At 37.7% G+C, this 21,101-nt stretch overlaps 1 protein-coding gene across 6 annotated transcripts in view; it reads right to left on the bottom strand.

Annotated features, from left to right (window-relative positions):
* The window catches only part of zgc:171482 (zinc finger protein), a 63,899-nt gene that overhangs the window by 27,837 nt on the left and 14,961 nt on the right, over window positions 1-21,101 (bottom strand). For 3 of the 6 annotated variants that reach the window (XM_042011134.1, XM_042011135.1, XM_042011133.1), the window contains 3 exons: window positions 16,908-17,024; window positions 11,080-11,172; window positions 2,197-2,374 (listed from right to left, as the gene is read on the bottom strand). In XM_042011134.1, the coding sequence (XP_041867068.1) occupies window positions 2,197-2,374; window positions 11,080-11,172; window positions 16,908-17,018 (382 nt within the window). In that variant the 5' untranslated portion in view covers window positions 17,019-17,024. Of the gene's footprint in view, window positions 1-2,196; window positions 2,375-11,079; window positions 11,173-16,224; window positions 16,305-16,887; window positions 17,025-21,101 lie in introns of all 6 variants that reach the window. The other 3 variants (XM_042011136.1, XM_042011137.1, XM_042011138.1) reach the window with 3 other exon arrangements.

Below are 21,101 nucleotides of genomic sequence, written 5' to 3'. Positions count from 1 at the left end.
AAAAACTTAACTGCCTGCATGAGCTCATCTTGTCTCACATCCTCAGTGATCATCTGGACATGATGGACCTGCTGTTGCAGCTGTGTTCTGAGGACAATGTGGTTCATGATAACAACTTTGCTAATACTGATGTTACAAAGTGGTACTGAAAGGTTCCATATATATGTATTGATTAATGTCTTTCCATTTTTAATGACTGAATGAAAGAATTTAGTAATTATTATAGGACAGACCTTTTGTCCCAGTTTGATTTTTTTCACTAGGTATTAAATTAGACTCAAAATAGGTTTAAAATAGGGGTTATCAGCATTACAGATCTACAGATTGCTTCACAATCCTGAAATTACAAGGAATCCACTGATATGAGGTTGGCAGATATGCCATGATTGATCACTGGGAATGGGCTGGCATATATATACAAAGTGCAACTGTTTTTTATTGTGAGGTCTGTAAAAGTCAAATGATTTGGGGTAAATCTTTGATGAATATCTGATAGTAATCAGTATGTGTTGGCCCTAAATGAATCCTATTGTGTTGCCTACAGAAAACTGTGTAATTAATTATACATTTTAAAATAAAACACAAAAAACTTTTCATTCCAGGCTTTTCAAGGGCCCCCACCCTGCAGTGGGCCCTGGGTAATAGGAATGTTTGCCCCCTTCAGTCCGACACCACAGCTCACTAGATTTCTGTGGTGGTAAAAGTATGTATATTGACCAAACTGATTACCTTGAGCTTTTAGGTGATATTGGATGTCCATGTTTGTAATTGAAAACAATAAAAGAATGACATCCAACAGAGCAGGTTGAAAGGACTGATCACTGAAGTACAAATTTGAAGTCAGAAATCTAATGAACTGCCTTCATATTCATCCTGAAAGGAGGCAGATATAAACTCACTTCTAAAACATTTTTTCTTTCCAAATGCCTCACTGACACCTATTCATCACTTTAACTTCTTCAGCTGGCTCATAAATGTGATGTCAGGATGAAATTACTAGAGTTTAATTACTAAAAAAATGTACAGTGCTGACCAAATGTCCTTTCACCTTTTCAGGATTTCCACATCTTGGAGAGGTGTGAAGATATTTCTGGATTTGGACATCCGACTTGCCTTTAAAAAAGATTAGTTTATCTTTTCTTATCAGTCTACACAGTTTTCCACAATGCTCCTTTGAAATAATTGTTCATAATCAAGATAGAGCCAACTTGTCTGTCTAAATGCAATATTTTAAACCACAATATCAGGTTGAAAGACATGTAGACATGTGAGAGGCTCAGATCTAGGAAAGTATAAAAGAGAATTGTTGTAGCATTACAAATGCCAAAGAGCTAAGTACTGTTCATAACTCTAAAATAGTAGGACTACAGTAGAAGTCTGAACTTTCTAAATTTTGTACTATACTAAACTGAATGAACCCAGACAGCATTCCACCAACCAGATACAGAAATCATTCTTCACTACAGTCAAGAGACAAGCTGCTGGGAGTTTGCCAAAAGGCAGCTGAATGACTGAGAAGAAAAATGCTTTAATCTGAAATTAAAAATAGACCTTTTGGCTACAGTTCTCAACAGTTTCTAGATGAATCAGGCATTGAGCATTGCCTCATTAATACCATTCCTACATTTAAACATGATGATGGCAGCATCATTCTGTGGGGATGTTTTTCTGTGGTGAGTCAACAATTAGGATAAAGAGGAAGATAGGTGAAGAATAAAACTCAAGCTGTCCTGAGTGAAAAACGTGTACACAGTGGTTCACATTTCAGTGATAACCCACAGGCATAAAAACTAAAGAAACAAAAATAAAAGAAAACATCCGGAAATCTTGAAAAAGTCTTGGCATCTAGCTTTAAAACCAGTACAGAGTAAATCTGAAGAGGCCTAAAATGGCCATGAGTGATTTTTCTTCTACTTAGAGTTGGAGAATTTTAAAATAAAAGTCGTATAAAGCTTTTAGGACCGTCTTAAGAAGAGTTTAGGCTACTGCTGATGAAGATACTTAAACGTTTGTGTAAACAGAATGAACTGAACTTTATCTTGGGCTAAGGCTGCACATATGGAAAACCTGAACAAGTCTGAAAGCTTTCTTTTTCCATAGAACATGACTCCAGGGAAGAAGAAGTCTGGATTTGTGAATTTTTATCTTGTTGCAAACATAGATAGATAGCAGTAGAAGGTAAACTCTTCAAGATACCTGTATTTGTAGGGCTGGCCATGGCTGTGGGTAAGTTGGGTGGCTCCCCCAACACCAAGCGGACTCTCTTGGCATGAGTTTTGCCTTGGTAGTGGGACTGGGCCACAATCGCAGACGTGAAGAACATGTTACACAAGGTGCAGCACTTATTCCTGTCCACCTCCGTCTCTGCACAGTCCTACAGCAGAAGAGAGGAAGTTGGTATGAGTTACGGTAGAGGGTAAAGGATGTTAGAAAGCAAAGAGAATGGTAGAGATAAGTGGAATGGTGAAAAAAAAAAAAGACAGGAGAGAGGTTAAAGAGAACAAGTAGCAGGAACGGCAATTGGAACCATGTACATTTGGCAGTGAACTCTCTGCTTTTTTTTCACACAAGAGAAGCATAATCAAATATTCATCTGTCTCTCTGGGCTGAGATTGTGGCTTGCCTCTTTCACAGCTGCTGGTTCATTACTAATGATGAGGGGGAGCTACTCCCTGCAAGAGAGACGGGCTGTAAACAAAAAGACCAAGATTTTTTGTCAGACTGACAAAAATGCAGAACCACAGCCATGTTTGAACTCCTCAGAAATTAATTTCTTGAAATCTTGCCCTAATAATAACCGCAATTGTTACTTATCTAAACCCTAACCTTAGTTCAGAGTGCTACTGTAAAATGTGCTGTCAAAAGAGATTCCTTAAAAGAAAGATGCACAGTATTGCACACATACACACTCACATACACATTGTATACTGGGCATGCTATAGTCCATAATCTCTCAAGCTGTTTTTGTTTATTCATAGAAGCAAATAAATCGAAAAGTATGATGAAGACTGACTGTAAGGAAAATTTTTGGAAGTGATATACAGCTGGCAGTAGAAACTGATTTTAACTCTTTCATGTAAACCTTGTCCTGAATCTGATTTGGAAAAGTTGGCAGTATGTCTCATGTGTGATTTCAATAACCTCACAGGAATTCCTAGTGGAAAAGAATCTGTATAATGTTGAAATAAAAAGTGTATCAAAGAGGAACGTGAGAATAAACGTTAGAAACACAGAAACACGTTCAGTCAATGACGGAAAGACTCATAGACAAGAATCTGCTTAATAAACCAAAATATCAGAACAAATATGTTATCTTAACTTCCTAATAATGCAGGCTGTGATGTTACTGTGTCTATGAGCATCTTTCCTCTGAGCTCTTCTCTCTTTCTATCTTCTTGCCTCCTTCTTTTGCGCTGTCTTTGTCCAGGTGATGAATCTGGTTTCATGAAAAACACCTCAGTCGCAGCAGCAGAATACAATAACAGAAAGCTGTCTAAAACTCCATATCTGGGTGAGTGGGTGTGTACTGTGTGTCTCAGAGGATGTGCATGTGTGTCTTATGTCAACACTGGTTAACATCATGGACAGCGGATGTGAGACTTAAGGACACCTTTACCTTCCAGGCTTAGCTGTGTATCCCAGCTCTCCTCTCTTCTCTTGCTTTTTGTCTTTCTGCCTTGCCTTCGCTCTCAGCCTTTTTCTCTCTTTCTCATTCCCTCCCTGCATCCTCCCTCCCCCTCTGGGCACCAGTCTCACTGACTCTGTGTGTTGTGGGATGAAATATTTATCTGTATTGGCAGGCCCTCGCCTCCCCCTCCTCTCCTTGCCCTCTCCCGCCTTGCTTTCCCTCCTCCCCTGAGTCTGTCCCCGCTGTGATCATGTTAAAGGCTTGCTATGAACTGTCCCACTCCTCCCCCTTCCATCACCATTAGTAACAGAGTTTGTTTCTCAGTTGGTATGAATTTCTTATTAGCACATGAAGCATCACCTCATGCAGCCAAACAATGATCTTTATTCATTACAAGCACAGGAGACAGACTGTAGTGCCCATGAGGACAAGTCACACTTCTCTCTTCTCCTCTCTTCTGTAAGTTTTTTTTCCCTCTGTCTCATACAGTCTCATATCTTTCCTACATCTTCTCATCTTCTCTTTTTATTCATCTGTGTTTTCTGCCTACATTGCGTTCTTCACCCATCCTTGAGCAAAGCTTTTTCTGTGTTGTTCTATGAAAATGTTGGCTGAGGAAAACCGACTGCAGTGGCCTGATGTCCTGTAATGGTGTGTTTTGTTTTTGTTTTGGACTAAAGTCAAAGATCCTAAGTTGATCTCTCTGGAGGCCTGCAGGAGACTCACCTGTCAAAAAGTAAAAAGTAAAAGAAGCAGTTGACAGAATTGGGACTGCAACACAGAAAAGTATCTACTTGAAACGCTGACAGACATTGGGGATTTAGTGACAGAGTAGGGAAACTTATAAACTTATAAACAATCTCAAGTGTGTGTGTTGGTGACTGACATATGAATAATTGCCAGCTCATTACAGCTGCCACATGGCTGAACCACTTTAAACAGTAAACACCATCTCTTACTCAGCTTTCCTGCAACGCCTCTCTCTGCCGAAAGTCATCAACCTTTCCATTCCTTCATTTTTGATTTCTGCCTTTCCGCCTTCTCTCGCTGTCTCTACCTGTCGCACCTCGCGTATCTGCTGAGACTGATTTGCATGTGACCTAATTGTTGTGTTTTTTTGTTTTTGTGTGCACATTCTACACCTCTGCCCGATTATCCGCTGCCTGACAGTGACGTCTGTATCACTGAATATTTAGTGATTGGGTGACTTCATCTTGCTCATGCACCTAACAATAGACTCCTAATTAGCTGTGTTTTATCTTCCTCTCCTTCTGTTTTGCGTTTTCTCTGCTCCTCCTTACTTCTCTCACTGTTCTGTGTTGAGGTGCTGTGGGAAACATTGCTAAATATATACACAGAGTGGCGCAGGGAAACAGACGCTCTCATTTGGAGTTAAAAGAAGCTCTGAAAGTGTAAACTAAAAGGAGCGGTAGTGCAAACATATTATTAAAGGAGAATAAAAGGAGAAGAGAAACTTATTTATCTCTTGCCCTTTGAGCAGGTAAAACTGCACAGATAGAGCGAGTAGAGAGGAAAACTGATCAAGTCTCATCCCCTTTCATCTGAGAGCACCTTTGCGACCTACTTTTTCTCTGTTTGTTCTGTGACAAACACCTTCACCTACACAGAAACCTCAAGGCATGGCATTTTACTCTGGCATTTCATTCAGTCTGTGAAAAACACTTTCTGCAGTTCCCGCCGGACTGCACCATGTCAATCAGTATGAACACAGAGGGGGCAGAAACACTAAGATGAAGTGAAAAGAAAAGATGTGGGAAAATTCCTGTGGGAGGAAAAAAAAGATGAAAAACAGCAAAGAAGAAAAGTTTATTCCAAACAGAAAGGAGTGAATTCCTTCTTTGTTCACCTGGCACCAGGTTTTCAGCACTGTCTGATAATCAATGTCATGTCTCTGTGTGAAAGGTTATGAACAAAATGCGAGCTGTGGCGTTCATGCTGGGTTACAGTATGGCAGAAGAGGGGAGTGTGTTTTCCATGGGTGTACACAAGATCTGTTTATGTGCATTCAGTATCCCATGTGAGGTGAAGGCCAGTATGAGCTGAGTCATGTCTTATTCACTTAGGGAGACAGATGGAGACGCAGGTGTGTGTGTTTCAACAGTATGTGTGAATATATCTATAAACCCTTAAGCCCCCTGACATTAATCAGTAATCCAGTTGAAGGTGTCCATCCTTTCAAAGGTGTAGCTGCAAAATTATTGTAGTTTATCTATCTTGTTTCATAGTTTTTGTGGTTGTATTTGCAAATTTTTATTCAGTTAAATTCTTCAGAAATGTTGGATTTACGTTTCTTCTTATTGAAGGAGACAAAGCTGCTCATTTGCTTTGCCGGAGCTGCTTCTTGGATGGCTGAGCAGCATCGGAAACCCCCTTCCTTGGCAAATTTCAGTGGCCCTCTGAAGCTGACCTTCACGCCAGCTTCACACAGCCAATCTCCAGGTATGCAGAGGTGAGAAAGCAAACTCACTTTCGATTGGCTGAAATAAGACCATCATCCAGACAGCATTAAAAGGAAGTGTTCACACAGAGTGTGGTCGGATTTATTAATGATCTTTTTTCTATTTATGGACCACCTGTTCCTTACAGAGGGACGTCAGATCTGCTAACTGGCCTCCACTGAGCAGATCTTTACATGATTGTCCAGAAGATCAGAAGAAATTCCTAAGAAATTCCATTCAAGAGAGACTGTCTTAAAAACGAAGATGTAGTTTCTCTTCACTTTTAAGTGTTTAGGTTGTAAAAAATGTCATCTTCTGAGTAATCCTGTCGTGCTAGCATTTTCTCTTTGGATTAGACATTATCTAAGCAATTCTATAAAAGATCATTGCATGCCACTGATATAATAATATAATAGAGGAATAATTCAGAGTAAGTATTTTTTTCTATTGTTCTTTCTCCAGCATTTTAGATAAGCATATATTCAGCTCAATAACCATGGACTTTTATGGAAATAAACTTTCCATACTGTGCAGCCAGTGTATAGCTGCATGGATGATACTTTATCTCTGACCATGCTGAAAGTCACACACAAGAAAGATGCAGCATGACCAAAAATGAAATATTTTTTGTCACATATTTCTGTAATTTTCCATTAATTTAGCTTGAAAGACTGGGGAAAAAGAAATCCTCCATATTTGGTCCTGGTCAACCCACACACTAGACAATGTATAGAGAATGGGCACCAACGTCATCAGTGCAAAGAATAGTGGGAGTATTTGCCATTTTCGGTGTACCCGCAGTCTGTTTACATCAGTTTAGAAATGGCTGTCGTCTATTTATTCTCCGTTTAATTTAGGATTTCTGACAAGTATTTAATCTTATCTTTTTCTTTGGGGCTGCTCACTCTTTTCAGACGTTTCAGAGTAGATCCGCCATCAGAAGTTTTTGTATATTTTATTGTTCATGTAATAAATACACTTCCTCTTATTTTATCTGCTTTCTTAGTTTGAATGCTCTTTTGCTTAAACAAGATGTATTAAATTAATTAATCCTTTATATTTGGACATTGTCTTTTCTTGACATAATGTCGAGAATATATCACTTTATCAGAAATGAATCCACATAGATGAACAGATAACATATTTAGGAATCAAAATATAACAATAAACGTTCAGTTAACATTTTCAGGATGATGGTGTAGTTGCAGCTGAAAGTTTGTAGAGTCACAGGTTTTAATCTATCCTTTGGTAAAATGACTTAAACATTTAATCATCAGTAGTTTTTAAATTTGTTACAGGTGGAGGAACTAACACTAAACACAAGGTAAACAATGATGTCTGAGACTGAAACAGGTGGCAATGCATCTAAACCTGAACTTGTTCAGCAGATTGTAAATCTAATTTACTCATTACTAGTATTTCTGCATCATAATGACTCTTCACCTCTCTAATGAGCTCATCGTGGTAAGCATGTTTCTTTTCAGTATGTTTTAGACATGTTTCTCACACAGTTTACTAGTGAGAAACATTAAAGTGTCGACGTAAACAGGAGCCTGGTGCCCCTCAACATGGCGGAGAAAGCCGCGGTGACGTACGTCACATGCACATTCTCTATTGGTCAGATTATGTCCACAGAGAATCTTTTATCCAATTAGACTGCATCATGAAATAAGTCAATTAAGCATGTTTTTATGAAAAAAAAAAAAAAAAAAAAATCTGATTAGATCTTTTAATGTGCAGTAATAATAATGAGCAAGACCCCACAATACTTTAACTAATTCACTTGGAGAAGAACTTCATTCCCGACCTGGAGAGGACACACTCCCGTTTTACGACACAGCCGCTTCACACTCGGCTGCGAATCACACAAGTGAGAGTTGGAGATCGCAGTCTGATGTAGCCAACAGAACCACATCATCTGTAAAGAGCAAATAAAGTCACAATCCTGAGGCCACCAAACCGGATCCCCTCAACACCCTGGCTGAACCTAAAAATTCTGTCCATAAAAAAGTTATGAACAGAATTGGGGACAAAGGGCAGGTCCAACCCTAACTGGAAACTAATTGGTAATGAGTACCAAACTCTGGTACTGGTTGTACAGGGACGGGGCAGCTGGTACAAGGGGGGTTTGGTACTCCACACTCTGCATGATAGAGCCTAAATCACCATTTGTAAATTTCAGGGTGAACTGTGTTCACAGACAGTGATTACTGGAAGTATTCCTGAGTCCATGCAGTGATTTCCAGAGGGGAAACATGGCTGTTTTTAATGCAGTGCTGCCTGAGGGCCTGAAGATGACAACCATCTAGTTCTGAGCTTCGGTCTTGTCTCCTGAGATACCTACTGACTTTCTGACTCTTTTGATGATATTATGAACTGGAGATGGTGTGATCTCCAAAATCTTTGCAATTATACATTGAGAAGCATTTTATTCTTTAATTGCTTCACCATTTCTAGATACAGCTTGTTGCATATTGGGGAACATCTGTCCGTCTTTACATCTGAGAGGCTCTGTGTCTGATTGGCTGCTGTTATACCAAGTAATGTAACTTAATGCTAAGTAATCAAATTAGTAGTCAAATGTTCCTCCAGATATTTTGAATTTGTGCCAATTACATTTCCAGCCTTTTGTTGCTCTAATTCCATCTTTTTGGAGATATGTTGTTGCCATCAAATTTAATATGACTTATTTTCCATGAAATTATAAAATGTTACAGTTTCATCATCTGATATGATATTTTTGTTTTATTGGGAACAAAATATGGGTTTATGAAGTTTACAAATCATTGCATTGCATACAACTTTATTGGAACTGAGATTAAATACCAACAGATAATTATCATCATGGATTCTTCTACACAAACGTAATATGTTACTCTATGGAAACCAATATAAACACTTTAGGAAAGCCTAGTTGAATAGAAAACTGAAGAAAAGGTAAAATGATGGTTGCAGACAGCAGAGGCTTTAACTTAAACTTTTTATCACTGCAGAAATAAGCTAATGGCTCACTCATCTGCTACCTTCCCTCTCTTTTCTGAGACACTAGGCGGACAGAGGAGCAAGGGTTGTGCTGGTGTCTACTCTGAGGTTGTGATTGCTGCCTTTTGCTCTGATCTCACCTGTCTGTCTCACCCATGTCACCTGCAGTGCTGCTGCCAACAGTGAGCAGCATCAAAATCAATTTCAGGCATTTTGAAGTACCTGCCTCAAGCGCCTTCTGATTTCCTTTTCTTTCTCTTAAAGATTTCTTAACTTTTCAGAACCAACTTTTCATTTTCTCCCATGCTTTAATCACACTAGTTCAAGAATCTGCACTGTATGAAACTGTGGCAGGCTTTCAGCCACACAAGGAAGGGGGGTGGCTCAATGTGGGCCTATGTTAATAGATTATGTAGAAATGGATATGTAAAGCCATTTGAAAGACTGAAGCCCATCATTTAAATTGTCATTCCCCAGCCACTACACATGTTTGGGAATCCTGCCCATATTCCCAGTGACCAGTCCACTGCACTTGCAGCTGTGCCATCACTTTTACAAAACAGCCTTAATAAGAAAAGATAATTAAGGTCATATTATTATGTTGTACGGTAAACTGATGACATAATTATTGTGATGGAGAAACTTCTGACCTGTTTGTGCATGATGAAAAAGGTTTTTGATGTTCAGCATAAATTTAACTCTAAGCCCTCATTTAAAGTATTTAAGCTCATAATGAAGTCTATCTCCTTGGACACACTCCTAAGCCTTGGACACACTTGAAAGAAGAAAATTATGTGAGAATGTCTCAGTTAATGAAACTGTGAACCATCTGGGGGGGAAAAAGGCACCAGTGCTTTCAGTTTGATAAAACATAAAAAGCATTAACCATGCACTGCTGTGTGTGTTTTAAATCTCCTGTTGTTTGGCTGTTTGCAAGGTTTGTCTTTATACTTTTGCCTTGCTGGGATGAAAAAAGTCCTACATTTGCGACCATAAACAGTTGGACATGTTCCATGGCTTAATATATTGTCAGAGGCATTAAAAAAAAAAAAAATCAACATTGGATGTATTTGCAAACATTTTTTTTCTTTTAGGTCTTGTTCTGAATTTTGGGTTAGAGGAGAAGAGAGGTCTATCATCCCTCCAAGGTTACAAGCTTTGCATTGAGGCCCAAGCTCTTGGCTGTGGCTCCGCACTGTTTTTGGAAACAGTTCACCACTTTTCTCTCTCAGTTTGTTTGATAAGCTTTGGTTTTTCAGCACAGCTGTGTCCCTGTGTGCTGTATTTATTCTCTGTGTGTATTTGTGATTTATGCCACGTGGAACAAGCGATAAATGAGGCTCATGGTGTACAATAGTAAATCTCCCTCTACAGTACACAATAGATTTTTATACGCTCACACACACAGACACACACACAGACACACACACACACCAGCAGCAGCATCAAAATACCTGTTTTGCCTCACGTTTGAGCCCAACAATTCCCTGCAGATGCAACTCAGTATTTGCTTTTGCTGCAGAGCCTAGAAATGGCCCTAAACACAAAGGCATTTATACAGCACAAACACAGACAGATACACAAGCAATTTTAATGCACTGACCTCCTTAGCAATGGCCTGCAATAGTCAGATATAGAGCTACTTGGCGGCATCTGCTTCCACTAAATCTTGCCAGACACACAGCCAAGGCACAACATCTCTTGAGGGGGTTCGAGCTTACAACTACACACAACAGACCAAACATATTCTCATGAGCAAATGGTCAAGGCTAAGAGTGGACAAGCTTTGAAAAGGATTAGGCTGCAACTTTCAACTTATGTTTTTGTCTGCATAATATGGAACAAATTCACACAGAGTTCTTTTATGCATATTTATATATCTTCCTGCTACTAAAACTGATAAACAGTAATTTAGGTTGTCATTAAAACTCTTTGTGCAAGGAAGACAGTAATAATGCATGTCTCCAACACAAGCTCATGCAGACAGGCATGCACTCAGTGTGAGCATACTGGGTTATCTGGCCTCAGTCTTTTGGAAGGCGGTCCTCCATCTTCAGGGTGAAGCATGTAGAATAATCGTACCTTGTTGGCATGTTTCTTACTCTACGAGAGAGACAGAAAGAGACAGAAAGAGAGAAAGGAAGTCAGCCAGTCAAGTGAATTTTGTTTTATCAAGAGAGCCAAGTGAGTAAAAAAAAAAAAAAAAAAAAAAAAAAAAATCAATGACTGCCATTCCACCTTGGCAACTCCCTCCATGCTTTTATCTCTCTTTAAGCTGATGATGCTAGCAGACATTTTGCCTTGGGTTAGGTGACTAATGGCTCTGGCCTGCCTCAGCTTTCTGGAGGCCTGATTAAGGTGTTGAATGGGGGAAGAGGCGGTGGGGATGGGGATGTTGAGATATTTGCTTCCTCTGCATACAATGACACTATAAAAGTGCTGAGAGGGATGAGAAAATAATTTAGGTGACAACAAATAATAGTACAACTGCAACAACAGGAAGAAAAATATCTTTTAATCAATCATTTAGAAATTAGAGAGAAAATATTGATTAATTGCAATTATAAATTGATTTAATACAAATTTAATTTTTTTTTATTATTATTTTAGTGTAAGTGTAACATTAATTTTTTACTAGATTTGGTATTCCATGCTGTTCTACATGGCTTTAGACTATAAACTCCACAAGATATAATAAGCAGGAATGCAGACAAGTGTTTATGTGAAACGACAGTGAGCTGTCCTTGAAGCTGTTAACTGTCACTTTAATGCAGAACAATGAAAATAACTGGACACACTGCAGGGAACAGATAAGTAAATGTGTATGTGGCCAGACAGCTCTGTGCATTCATATTTACAAGGTTGAAACAGCTGTATTGTTCCAAACATATCACTTTATTGGCATGCTATGGCCTTGACTCCCTCTTACGATTTAAGTTCTATTATTATTTATAAGCCCAAGGCAAGTGCTGACACCAGTAGCTACATTTTTTATCTTTGATGCCATTTGTGCAGGTACAACAACTCATGTTGCATCAAGTTTCAAAATATAAGTGAAAACAAGCACTCAAGAAGAAAAATGAAGAACTCGGAATGGATAGACAAAGATCATAAAAATTATGCTGCATAGATGACAATATACTTGTAAGTATAAATCAGAGCTGAACAGCACCCAGAGAAAAGGAATGGGAAACTCTGACAAGAAACTGCACTTGCTGCTCCATTGCTTATGATGGATCTTTGCCCCCAGGAGAAGAATTCCTCCCCAACCTCACATGTCTCCTCACTTGTCAGACGACTGTTAATGCATTTTGTCAGTGGGTATGTGTGTGTTTTTGTGCGTCTGAGTATATACTTGTGTTTATAGGTGTATAAACGGTCATGCATTTGATGGCCCTGGGATATGGGCTAAAAGCAGGACCTTGTGTCACCATGGTTACCCCTGCACTGACCCTCAGCATTCACCATCCTCTAATGGACTATGCGTGTATCTTTCTGTCTCTTCTCTGTCTGTTTTTTTGGGATTTTTTTTTTGTCTGGTGTTGAATAAAGTTGGAAAAGACATACAGGGCAGAGAACAATGATATAAAAATGTATGCCACTCCGTTCTATTGTTGTGTATATGCAAAACACATAACTACATAAAGTAGTGATCTGGCCTACAGATGCACACATAGGTAAAATAGTGGAGTTTTAAGGTCCCCCCCCAAAAAAAGAATTACAATTGCTCATCCATACATTACGCTTCCTCTTTCCACAGCTATTTCTTTGACTCTGCTGTAGTAATGTGGTGTCTTATATGAAACAAAATGATTTACCCCGTACACTAAAATACCTCCTGGAGGAATAATTTTTAAATGAATTAGAATTCATTCATCATATTTTAATTAAAATCCATTTTTACACTAGAAAGTAAGTTTTTAAAGAAAGATCGATTATGTTTTTGCACATTTTGTTTGAAAATGGAAATGTTTTAATATTAAATCCTCATTCAGAATCAAATTTACAAAAGACTGAGTCATGATGTAATTAATTATAACAGTAATTAGGCTAAGTGTTGATTCATTTACTAATCTTGTACACTAACATTTCATAGATAAAGACAGAGAGTAAACTTTTGTCTTGTAGTCCACTCTGGTTAAAAATAACTGTGTTTCTGTAAAATTACAAGGTATATTTGAGGTGAGCTTTAAAATATTTCAATGAGAATAAATATTCTCTTATTAGAAACTTGCCTTATTTGATTTAATGACTGTGTCCAAACTTTTGACTTGTTGTGTATTTATGTAATTATTTTACTTGGCATATTTGCTCCTCTTTAACATTTAACATTTATTAATTTACTCTGCAAGTCATTCATGTTGCAATAGGTTTCTATTATTAAGTTAGGATGCACATTTTAATTCAAGGAAATAGAAAATCAATTTGTATTAGGGATGTCAAATGATTAAAGTTTTAATTCAGATTAAGCAAAGCTGACAAATTACTTAATCATGATAACTATAACTGAAATATGCCCGTCTAAGGGGAAAATAAATGCAGAATGTTATATACTTTTATATATTGTTCTGCATCATCTCTACAATGTTTTAGAGTGCAATGCAAAATTCATACAGCATCATCTCACCAACCATCTCCAAGGTGATAATATTTATCCGTGGTGATAAAACCACCAGTATTGAGTGACGACTGACGATTAAGAAACCAATGATCTGGATAAAAATACGGTAGCCGGGAAGTGCAAAACAAGATTATATCGAGTGAAAATTGTTTACATTTTTATGATACACATTTACATGATAAACCATGTTTATATTTACAAAACAAAAATACAATGCTGAAACACTTTTACCAACGGCTAAACAACTTAAAATAAAATAAAATAAAACAACTGTAAAAAACTTGAAACATTTGAAAAAATACTTGATGAAATCTTATTTGTGCAACTGTAAATTTTTTTTTACAAAGTTCTGAATACATTGCTGAAAACACTTTTAACAATGACGAAGCAACTTTAAATTGGCATGAAGCACTTTTACAAGTTCAGGAAACATAATTACAAAGCTATAACCCGGTGTTTCATCAAAATCTGTCACCCCTTAGAATCTGTAACTGTTGGGGGCGAAACTGTACATTTCTCTGCATGTACGTCTTAGAAAAGAAGCAAAGTCTTTAAAACACTTGTATTGAAGTTTAAGTTCATTATAATGCAGGTACATTAAAGGCACACATTCTGATGGCTATCAGAAATGGTGACCTATGTCCCCCCTTTAGTCTGGACTCTTCTAACATAATGTGACCCCCCAGATAGCCTGGACCACAGAGAGGACAACAGACAGAAGCTTTTATGCAAAACTCCAGGAAATGTTTTGCAAACGCAGAAATTGTGCAGCTGTTGAAACCTCTCAGCAGGAAAAGTGTGGGTATTTTATATGTTCAGTTTATTAAAATTTATTACTTAGATTTACTAAATTAGCCCTAGAAGGTCACACTAGACTGATTAGGTGCAATTAAGGAAGTGGCTGGGCTGGGGCTACCCAGCTCCCTTAAAGCCCCACTAATGAACTTTGGAAGATTTTCTCACTTTCATGCCCCTTAACAAAAACTATTACTAAATCCTGTTTCTTCTCTGTACTCTCTGCATCAGTGTGCCACCAAAGTGAGTCATAATCACAGTTTTAAAGATGGAAATAACAGTACAGACATGGCAAAAATAGAGATGACATCCTCTGACTCTCATGATTTAAGCCCTAATAGATTGTTCTCTTAACCAGGCAGGAAGAGGTAATAAAAAATCAAACAATCAATCAATAAATAAGTAAAATAGACAGGCAGGAATTCATCTCCTGCTTTGGCAGCTCAGAGAGAAAACTCAGCTCTCTAATGTGCTGTATCTGACAGGTCAACCAGTGGCAGAAGAAGTATGCAGACAAGATGAAACATCCACATATACAAAATCCAATTAACCTCAGATGCAAGGACAGTAAACAAGGTGGAAGATGAAGGACTCTTACAGAGAAGGACTTGTGGAATCAGTCACACTTTATCTTATGCTGTTCAACCTATTCTCATATTTACAGCTTATCTTGAGAGGAAATCAGGCTTTTTCTCTCTGTTCAGCATCTACTACACATAAGCATTTTATGGTTTGGTGTAATAACTGACTGTTGCAAGGTAGATAACTAGAGACACCTTGAACTGCAGAAGTGCCCTGAAACTGAAATGGATTTAAAAACTACTGATAGCATGTCCCTAATTGTTCTGAGCACCCATCAATCTTACAACTTTGGGAAAGAGCCAAAACTAAAATTTACTCCTCACATCCAGGCAGCGGCTTCTTGAGCACAAGCCTACGTTCTGAAAGCCCATCTATACAAGGAAGGCTGCCACTAAAGCCCGAGGCCAGATTTGGTCTTCCAGTCCTGTGCTCATCAGAGTGTCTACATCGCTGAGCTGACAGTCTTCTGGAAGGGTACAGCAGAGGCGGCAGAAGGATAAAGAGAACTAATACTCCAGTCTTGTAGGAGAGGCATAGGACTGAGGCTGAAAGGTGTCCGACTGGAGCTGCTTGAACAGGATTTGTTGCCCATTCTACCATTAAAATGCTAAAGAAATGGACATCTCTGGAAAAACCTCTTGGAACCCAACCAAATCACCCTGTGATGGGGCTGATGGAGCAAGTCAGTTAATTTGGCTGAAACAATAGGACCACAAAAGTCTATCAGTTAGGTGTGGAACACAAACCCTGGTCTGATTAACCCATGGTTGACCTCACTTACCAGGTTGTGTCCTGCAGTAATGAGTTTAGACGCAATTCAAGATGTGCCAAAAATCCAGCTGACCATCAGCCAACATGTATTCTAAAGATAGTGTAATGTGGTCAGGAATTATAAAATCCATTCCCAAATAAATATAACTCAGATTTAAAGAACTAAAAAAATTATTTAATGGATCTGAAATAAAGTTATTTCACCAAATGTAAAATATCAAACCAATATGTGATGGCATTAAATGAAAAAAGATAATTTTTTTGGTTAAAAAACACATTAAATAGAAACATGCATAATAGAGCTGTATGATAATCAAACAAAATGTCACATGCAAAAGTCTCCTCCCTTCAGGTGATTTCCGGCCTTGTAGTCTTGATCTACTGACCTCTGCAGAGACCTCTTGTAACAGCTGACACTGATGACATCCAATGACTCAACTTCCCTATTTGTCTGCTCTGGTCAAGGCTGTGTTTTTGTCACACATTAAGGGTGAGAGACAGAAATAAATCACTATCAAGTGAAAGTGGTAGGTACATGTGTATACACACAAACACACACATTGTTGTCCTTGCTTAAGTCTCCCCAAATAAGGGCCTAGTCCTCATTAGGCTGCTTGTTAATCCTAATTGTGTCTTGTAATCAAGGACGACCTCATTGCAGTCCACTCAAGCAAACACACATATGTAATGTTTGTACTCATGCACACTCATGCACTCACATATAGATTCCTGTTAAATAATTTAAGTGCTGGTTATTTAATGGCAATCCATTATAATACTCTTAAAGAGTGTGTTGAAAGGTAGACCACTTTAAAACAAAGTGAGTGTGTGAACGTTTGTTTGTGTGCAAGTATCTAGCATTACCATGCTGCATTAAGTCTATGTATAATGGATGAGCAATATTTTGAACAGCACAAGCACAGATTAGTTTTTTTGCAAAGTGTTCTGTGCTTTGCAGGAATCCACCACTGAAAGCAGTAACGTTTTTTGTTAAATGCATAAGAACCTTTGTGTATTCTTCAGCTGACCTGTAAACGTTCAACACGGACCTGAGCAGAGACGGACTCACCTCATAGTGAGCGGTGCGCTGGGACTCGGAGATGAGCTGGGCATTGCAGATGTTACAATAGCTCTCTGTGAACAAGCCTCCATCCACGACGCCCGCAGACTTCATCTTCATCTGAGACTACACAAACAAACACACACACACACACACAAACCCAAGCCAAATATGAATGTGATTAACATGCAAAACAAAATAAAATGTCAGTGAACCTTACAGTGTGTGTGAAGTGTATGAGTATGCAAATATCTCAACTTAAAAAATCCTTCTCCCTCAGAATGACAGATTCATGATGACAGCTGAGCCCAAAATAAGTTGATCCTTCCTGTCAGAACATCCTCTCATGGGTGATTTTGGCTTCAGTCTTAAAAACAATGGCCTAAGGCTCTTGCTTGAGTTTCTGCATAATACATTAAAGCATTTTTCTGTTGTCATTAAGGCGCTTGGGACATGAAGTCGAAACACAAAGATCATCTCAGGATGTTTTTATTAAGCAAAAGAACAGAAAATTTTAAACTGAGCTGAGAGTGATCCATGCCTGGGTGCTTGACTTTTATACATCTGTGGCCACGAAAGTGATTGGAACACCATTATTTGGATGGGTGAGTGAATACTTTTGGCAATATAGTGTGTGTATATATATATATATACATATATATTCAGTTTATTAAGTCATATGGCTAAATTTTAGGACAAATTTAATAATCTGACCTAGAATTTTACAACTTTGAACAGACTGATTAGGTGCAACTAAGGAAGTGGCTAATTTTTGGGTGTGAACGCACTTGCACACATATTAGTATGTAGCACGGTCAAAATATGGTTATTGCCAAAAATCTTCTGCTAACTACTGCATACAGCTTGTTTAAAGAGAATCAGGGGCAGAGAAAGCTTTTAACAACTACAAAAAGAAGCATATCTATCAGGTGGTCGTTGTATGGACGCTTGCAGTACAAAACAAACAATGCTGCTGTCCACAGTTCTGAAGGAAACAGAACTGATCGGCTTGTTTGATTTAATTGATTAAATTAATTAAATGAATTAACACACAAACAAATTAATGTTATTCTTTGTAACAAACATCTGGAACTTTATGGAAAAATAAATGTAACCTGAATATGGACTATTTTTAGGGCTCCTCCTTAAAGTATCAGCTGAATGTGTTTAGGGGAGCTTCCCTGCCTTTCAGGGGAGCCGAGCTCCCCTTAGCTCCCCTGTAATTCAAACCCTGGATTTATCCATCTTTTAAATGTCACAGATACACATATTAATATTTGCCAGGCTGTTTGTGTTAGATTATGATTTAAAGGGCTCTTGATATTACCATCATTTTATCAAACAAAAATAGAAATCAAAGCAGAACATTTACCTGAACATAGACACAAAAACCACTGAATCACCACTATACCACCAACTCCTCCAGGAGATGCCTCACTGACCTCAGTTTGTCTGTGCTCACAATTATTCTTTCTGGTTTTAATGAGCCACTTATCTGATTTAGACAAAGTTTAACAATAAAATTGAACAAAGGAAAATTCATCCTATTTGAGCATAGACCTCAGCACCCAATTAGTGTCCAAGTGACCTCAGTGGGATGGCTTAGTTGTTTTGTTTGTGCATGTTTGCGCTAATAAACAGACATTTTTGGTTAATTAATTCCCAAGTTATGATCATTTTGCATAAACGAAATAAATTGTGACACTTAAGAAATGACAAAGAAGAGTTTGTTTTTGCTATCATATGCTAGCAAGTTATGTTCTGAAGAGTGAATCACCACCTTTTGATAAAGTTTAATGAAGCATTGAAGAAGTGAGTTCTTCATGCTCTCAAAATATCTGTTCAATTTCTCAAAACAGGTTTTATTGACAACTTTTTTTTTCTGCTTGCACATCTTATTGTTGTTATTTATTGGTGTTACATAGCCTGCCAGCCTTGTGGATTTCAAGGAATCTGTTTAATGATATTACGATGACATTTCAAGATCAAGAATAATCAATAAAATGGTCTGGCAATGATCATCGTGAACATTAGGAAAGCATGGTCAACTCAATCATGGCTTCAAACGGCTGCATCAAAAAAGTTTGATTAGTAAAAGCTGGACTGACATTTATCAGTTGTGTGAACTCATTCAGTTTTGCACAGTTGGCTGTCTGCAGTTTAGAAAGTGCAAATTGTTATCTTTGGTTGTTAGAGTTTACAGTCTCTGGAGTGAACTTTAAAAAAAAAAAAAAAAAAAAAAAAGCGTTTCCAGCAAGATTCCTTCCTGACTGGTGTCTCAACCACTAAAACACAGACTTAAGCAACCCACTGAGAGCCACTGCTTTCAGTTCTTAACCTGGCAGCATTTTTTTTTTTCTTTTTTTGCTACCATAGTGGTTTCTGTAATAGAAAATAGTTTAATGATGTGCTCTGGGGGTCTCATGTTCAATTTTCTATTCTCTTCATTATGTGTACCCTGTAGGCAGAACTCTGACTGGGTGAGTAACCGGTCTTCAGGGAATGGTTCAGGAACATCAACCATTAAACAGGAAGAGGCCTATTCTACAAGAAAGCAGCAGTACAGGAGGTTTACAAGGCCAAAGTATTTTATAGCCCAAGGTACACACATGCTGCATAGGTCAGCTCCTGTGACTTTGAAAGAATGGATCCATTTGAATGGTATCTAGAGAATCATAGCGTTAGTGATGAGATCAGACAAAACTCCATGTGTCAGCAGAAAGAAAGCAGCGACAATTATTCTTTGTCTTCATCTCAGGCTTAGTATGTAATTACATTTAACTGATGCGTTTGCTCCACTCTTTCATGCACACATGTAAGCACACACACCTTAATGCAGCACTGGTAATTAGCTAGTCTGCTCTTCATTGCTATTTAGCACACCCTGGACCCTTCAATTAGCCACATACTTCCTGTATAGAAGCTTCGTTCATTATCTAATTGAACTTACTGTGACACATGTATACATTAGAATAAAAAATGGAATGCATTTGATCTAGAGCACAGAGTCTGCCATCACTTTTACACTTTACACAGGGATAACAAATTATATATGCCTGGTATAGCTTTAACTCTGAATTCCCATTGATGACAAGATTAAAATATATTTGTCTAGAGGTCTAGACACATTAATACCTCCATTATGTGAGGAGTCCTATAAGAGACTAAATAGAATAGATATATCGTGAAAACTGACACATTAAATTTGCTGCTGAATTTATAGCCAGCAAAGTCCTGTGGCAAGTAACGACCTTGCATTTCTCTTGCACATGAGCCAGGGAGGAGCAAGGCTATCTTTTAATCTTTAATGATTAAATGTGAGTGTGACTGTAGAAAAATACATATCTTCCTGATATCTCTATTACCTCTGATTATTACATGCAAGATGGGAGATGTAGACTAATTAATATAGGCAATCTGTTGGTGAGATTAATAGGATGGCATGCCCAATGAACCAAAAAGATGGAGGGATATATTGTGGGAAATATGATAAAAAGAGAGAAAATAAGGGTAATAATTAAAGGGAGGGTGGGGAGGAAGAGAGAAGGATGGAACAGGTGCATTAAAGATATTTTCATGTGAAGTGGGTTTTAATATTCCCAATGATATTTTCATTTAATACAAACTGAACATTAAATTTGAAGCATGAAGCACAAATAGGCATTTGTTATACAGTATGAGCTCAGTTTTGTATTGACACTTTTAATTTTGTCTTGATATTATATTTTGCATCTTGTTTTTAACTTGGAGAAATACAGAGGTTATTGGAAAGCAAGTAATCATTTGGATGAAGACTCTTTATTTTTGTGCAAATGGAAAATGATAATAAAGAGAAATATTATCATTCAGCTTCTTATGAGTATAATGAACACTATGTTTATTATACTCATATAAAAGTATTTTTCTTTTTTATTTTATTAAAGATATTTACTTTGTTGCAAAAACTATACATATCTATATATTTTAAAAACTAAAATAGCGTATCTAGTCTTTATAGAGGCACCTGCAACATACAGAACCAGACTTTCCTGTTGTATTGTTCAGGATGGGGTAATCAATTAATGTAAAGGTTTGATGCAATCTGTTGGTTGCTTAACTTTCACAGCTTTTTATGAAATGGCATAAAATGATTACAATCATAATGAACTGGACTAAACTGGATGATAATCTTTTGGTTTAAAGTGAAACATAACTGAATTAGAA

This window comes from Melanotaenia boesemani, chromosome 16 (assembly GCF_017639745.1).
Source record: "Melanotaenia boesemani isolate fMelBoe1 chromosome 16, fMelBoe1.pri, whole genome shotgun sequence".
In the NCBI taxonomy this organism is placed as follows: Eukaryota; Metazoa; Chordata; class Actinopteri; order Atheriniformes; family Melanotaeniidae; genus Melanotaenia; species Melanotaenia boesemani.
Note: the sequence above shows the minus strand (reverse complement) of the source record. Positions and strands in the feature narration are given on the sequence as shown.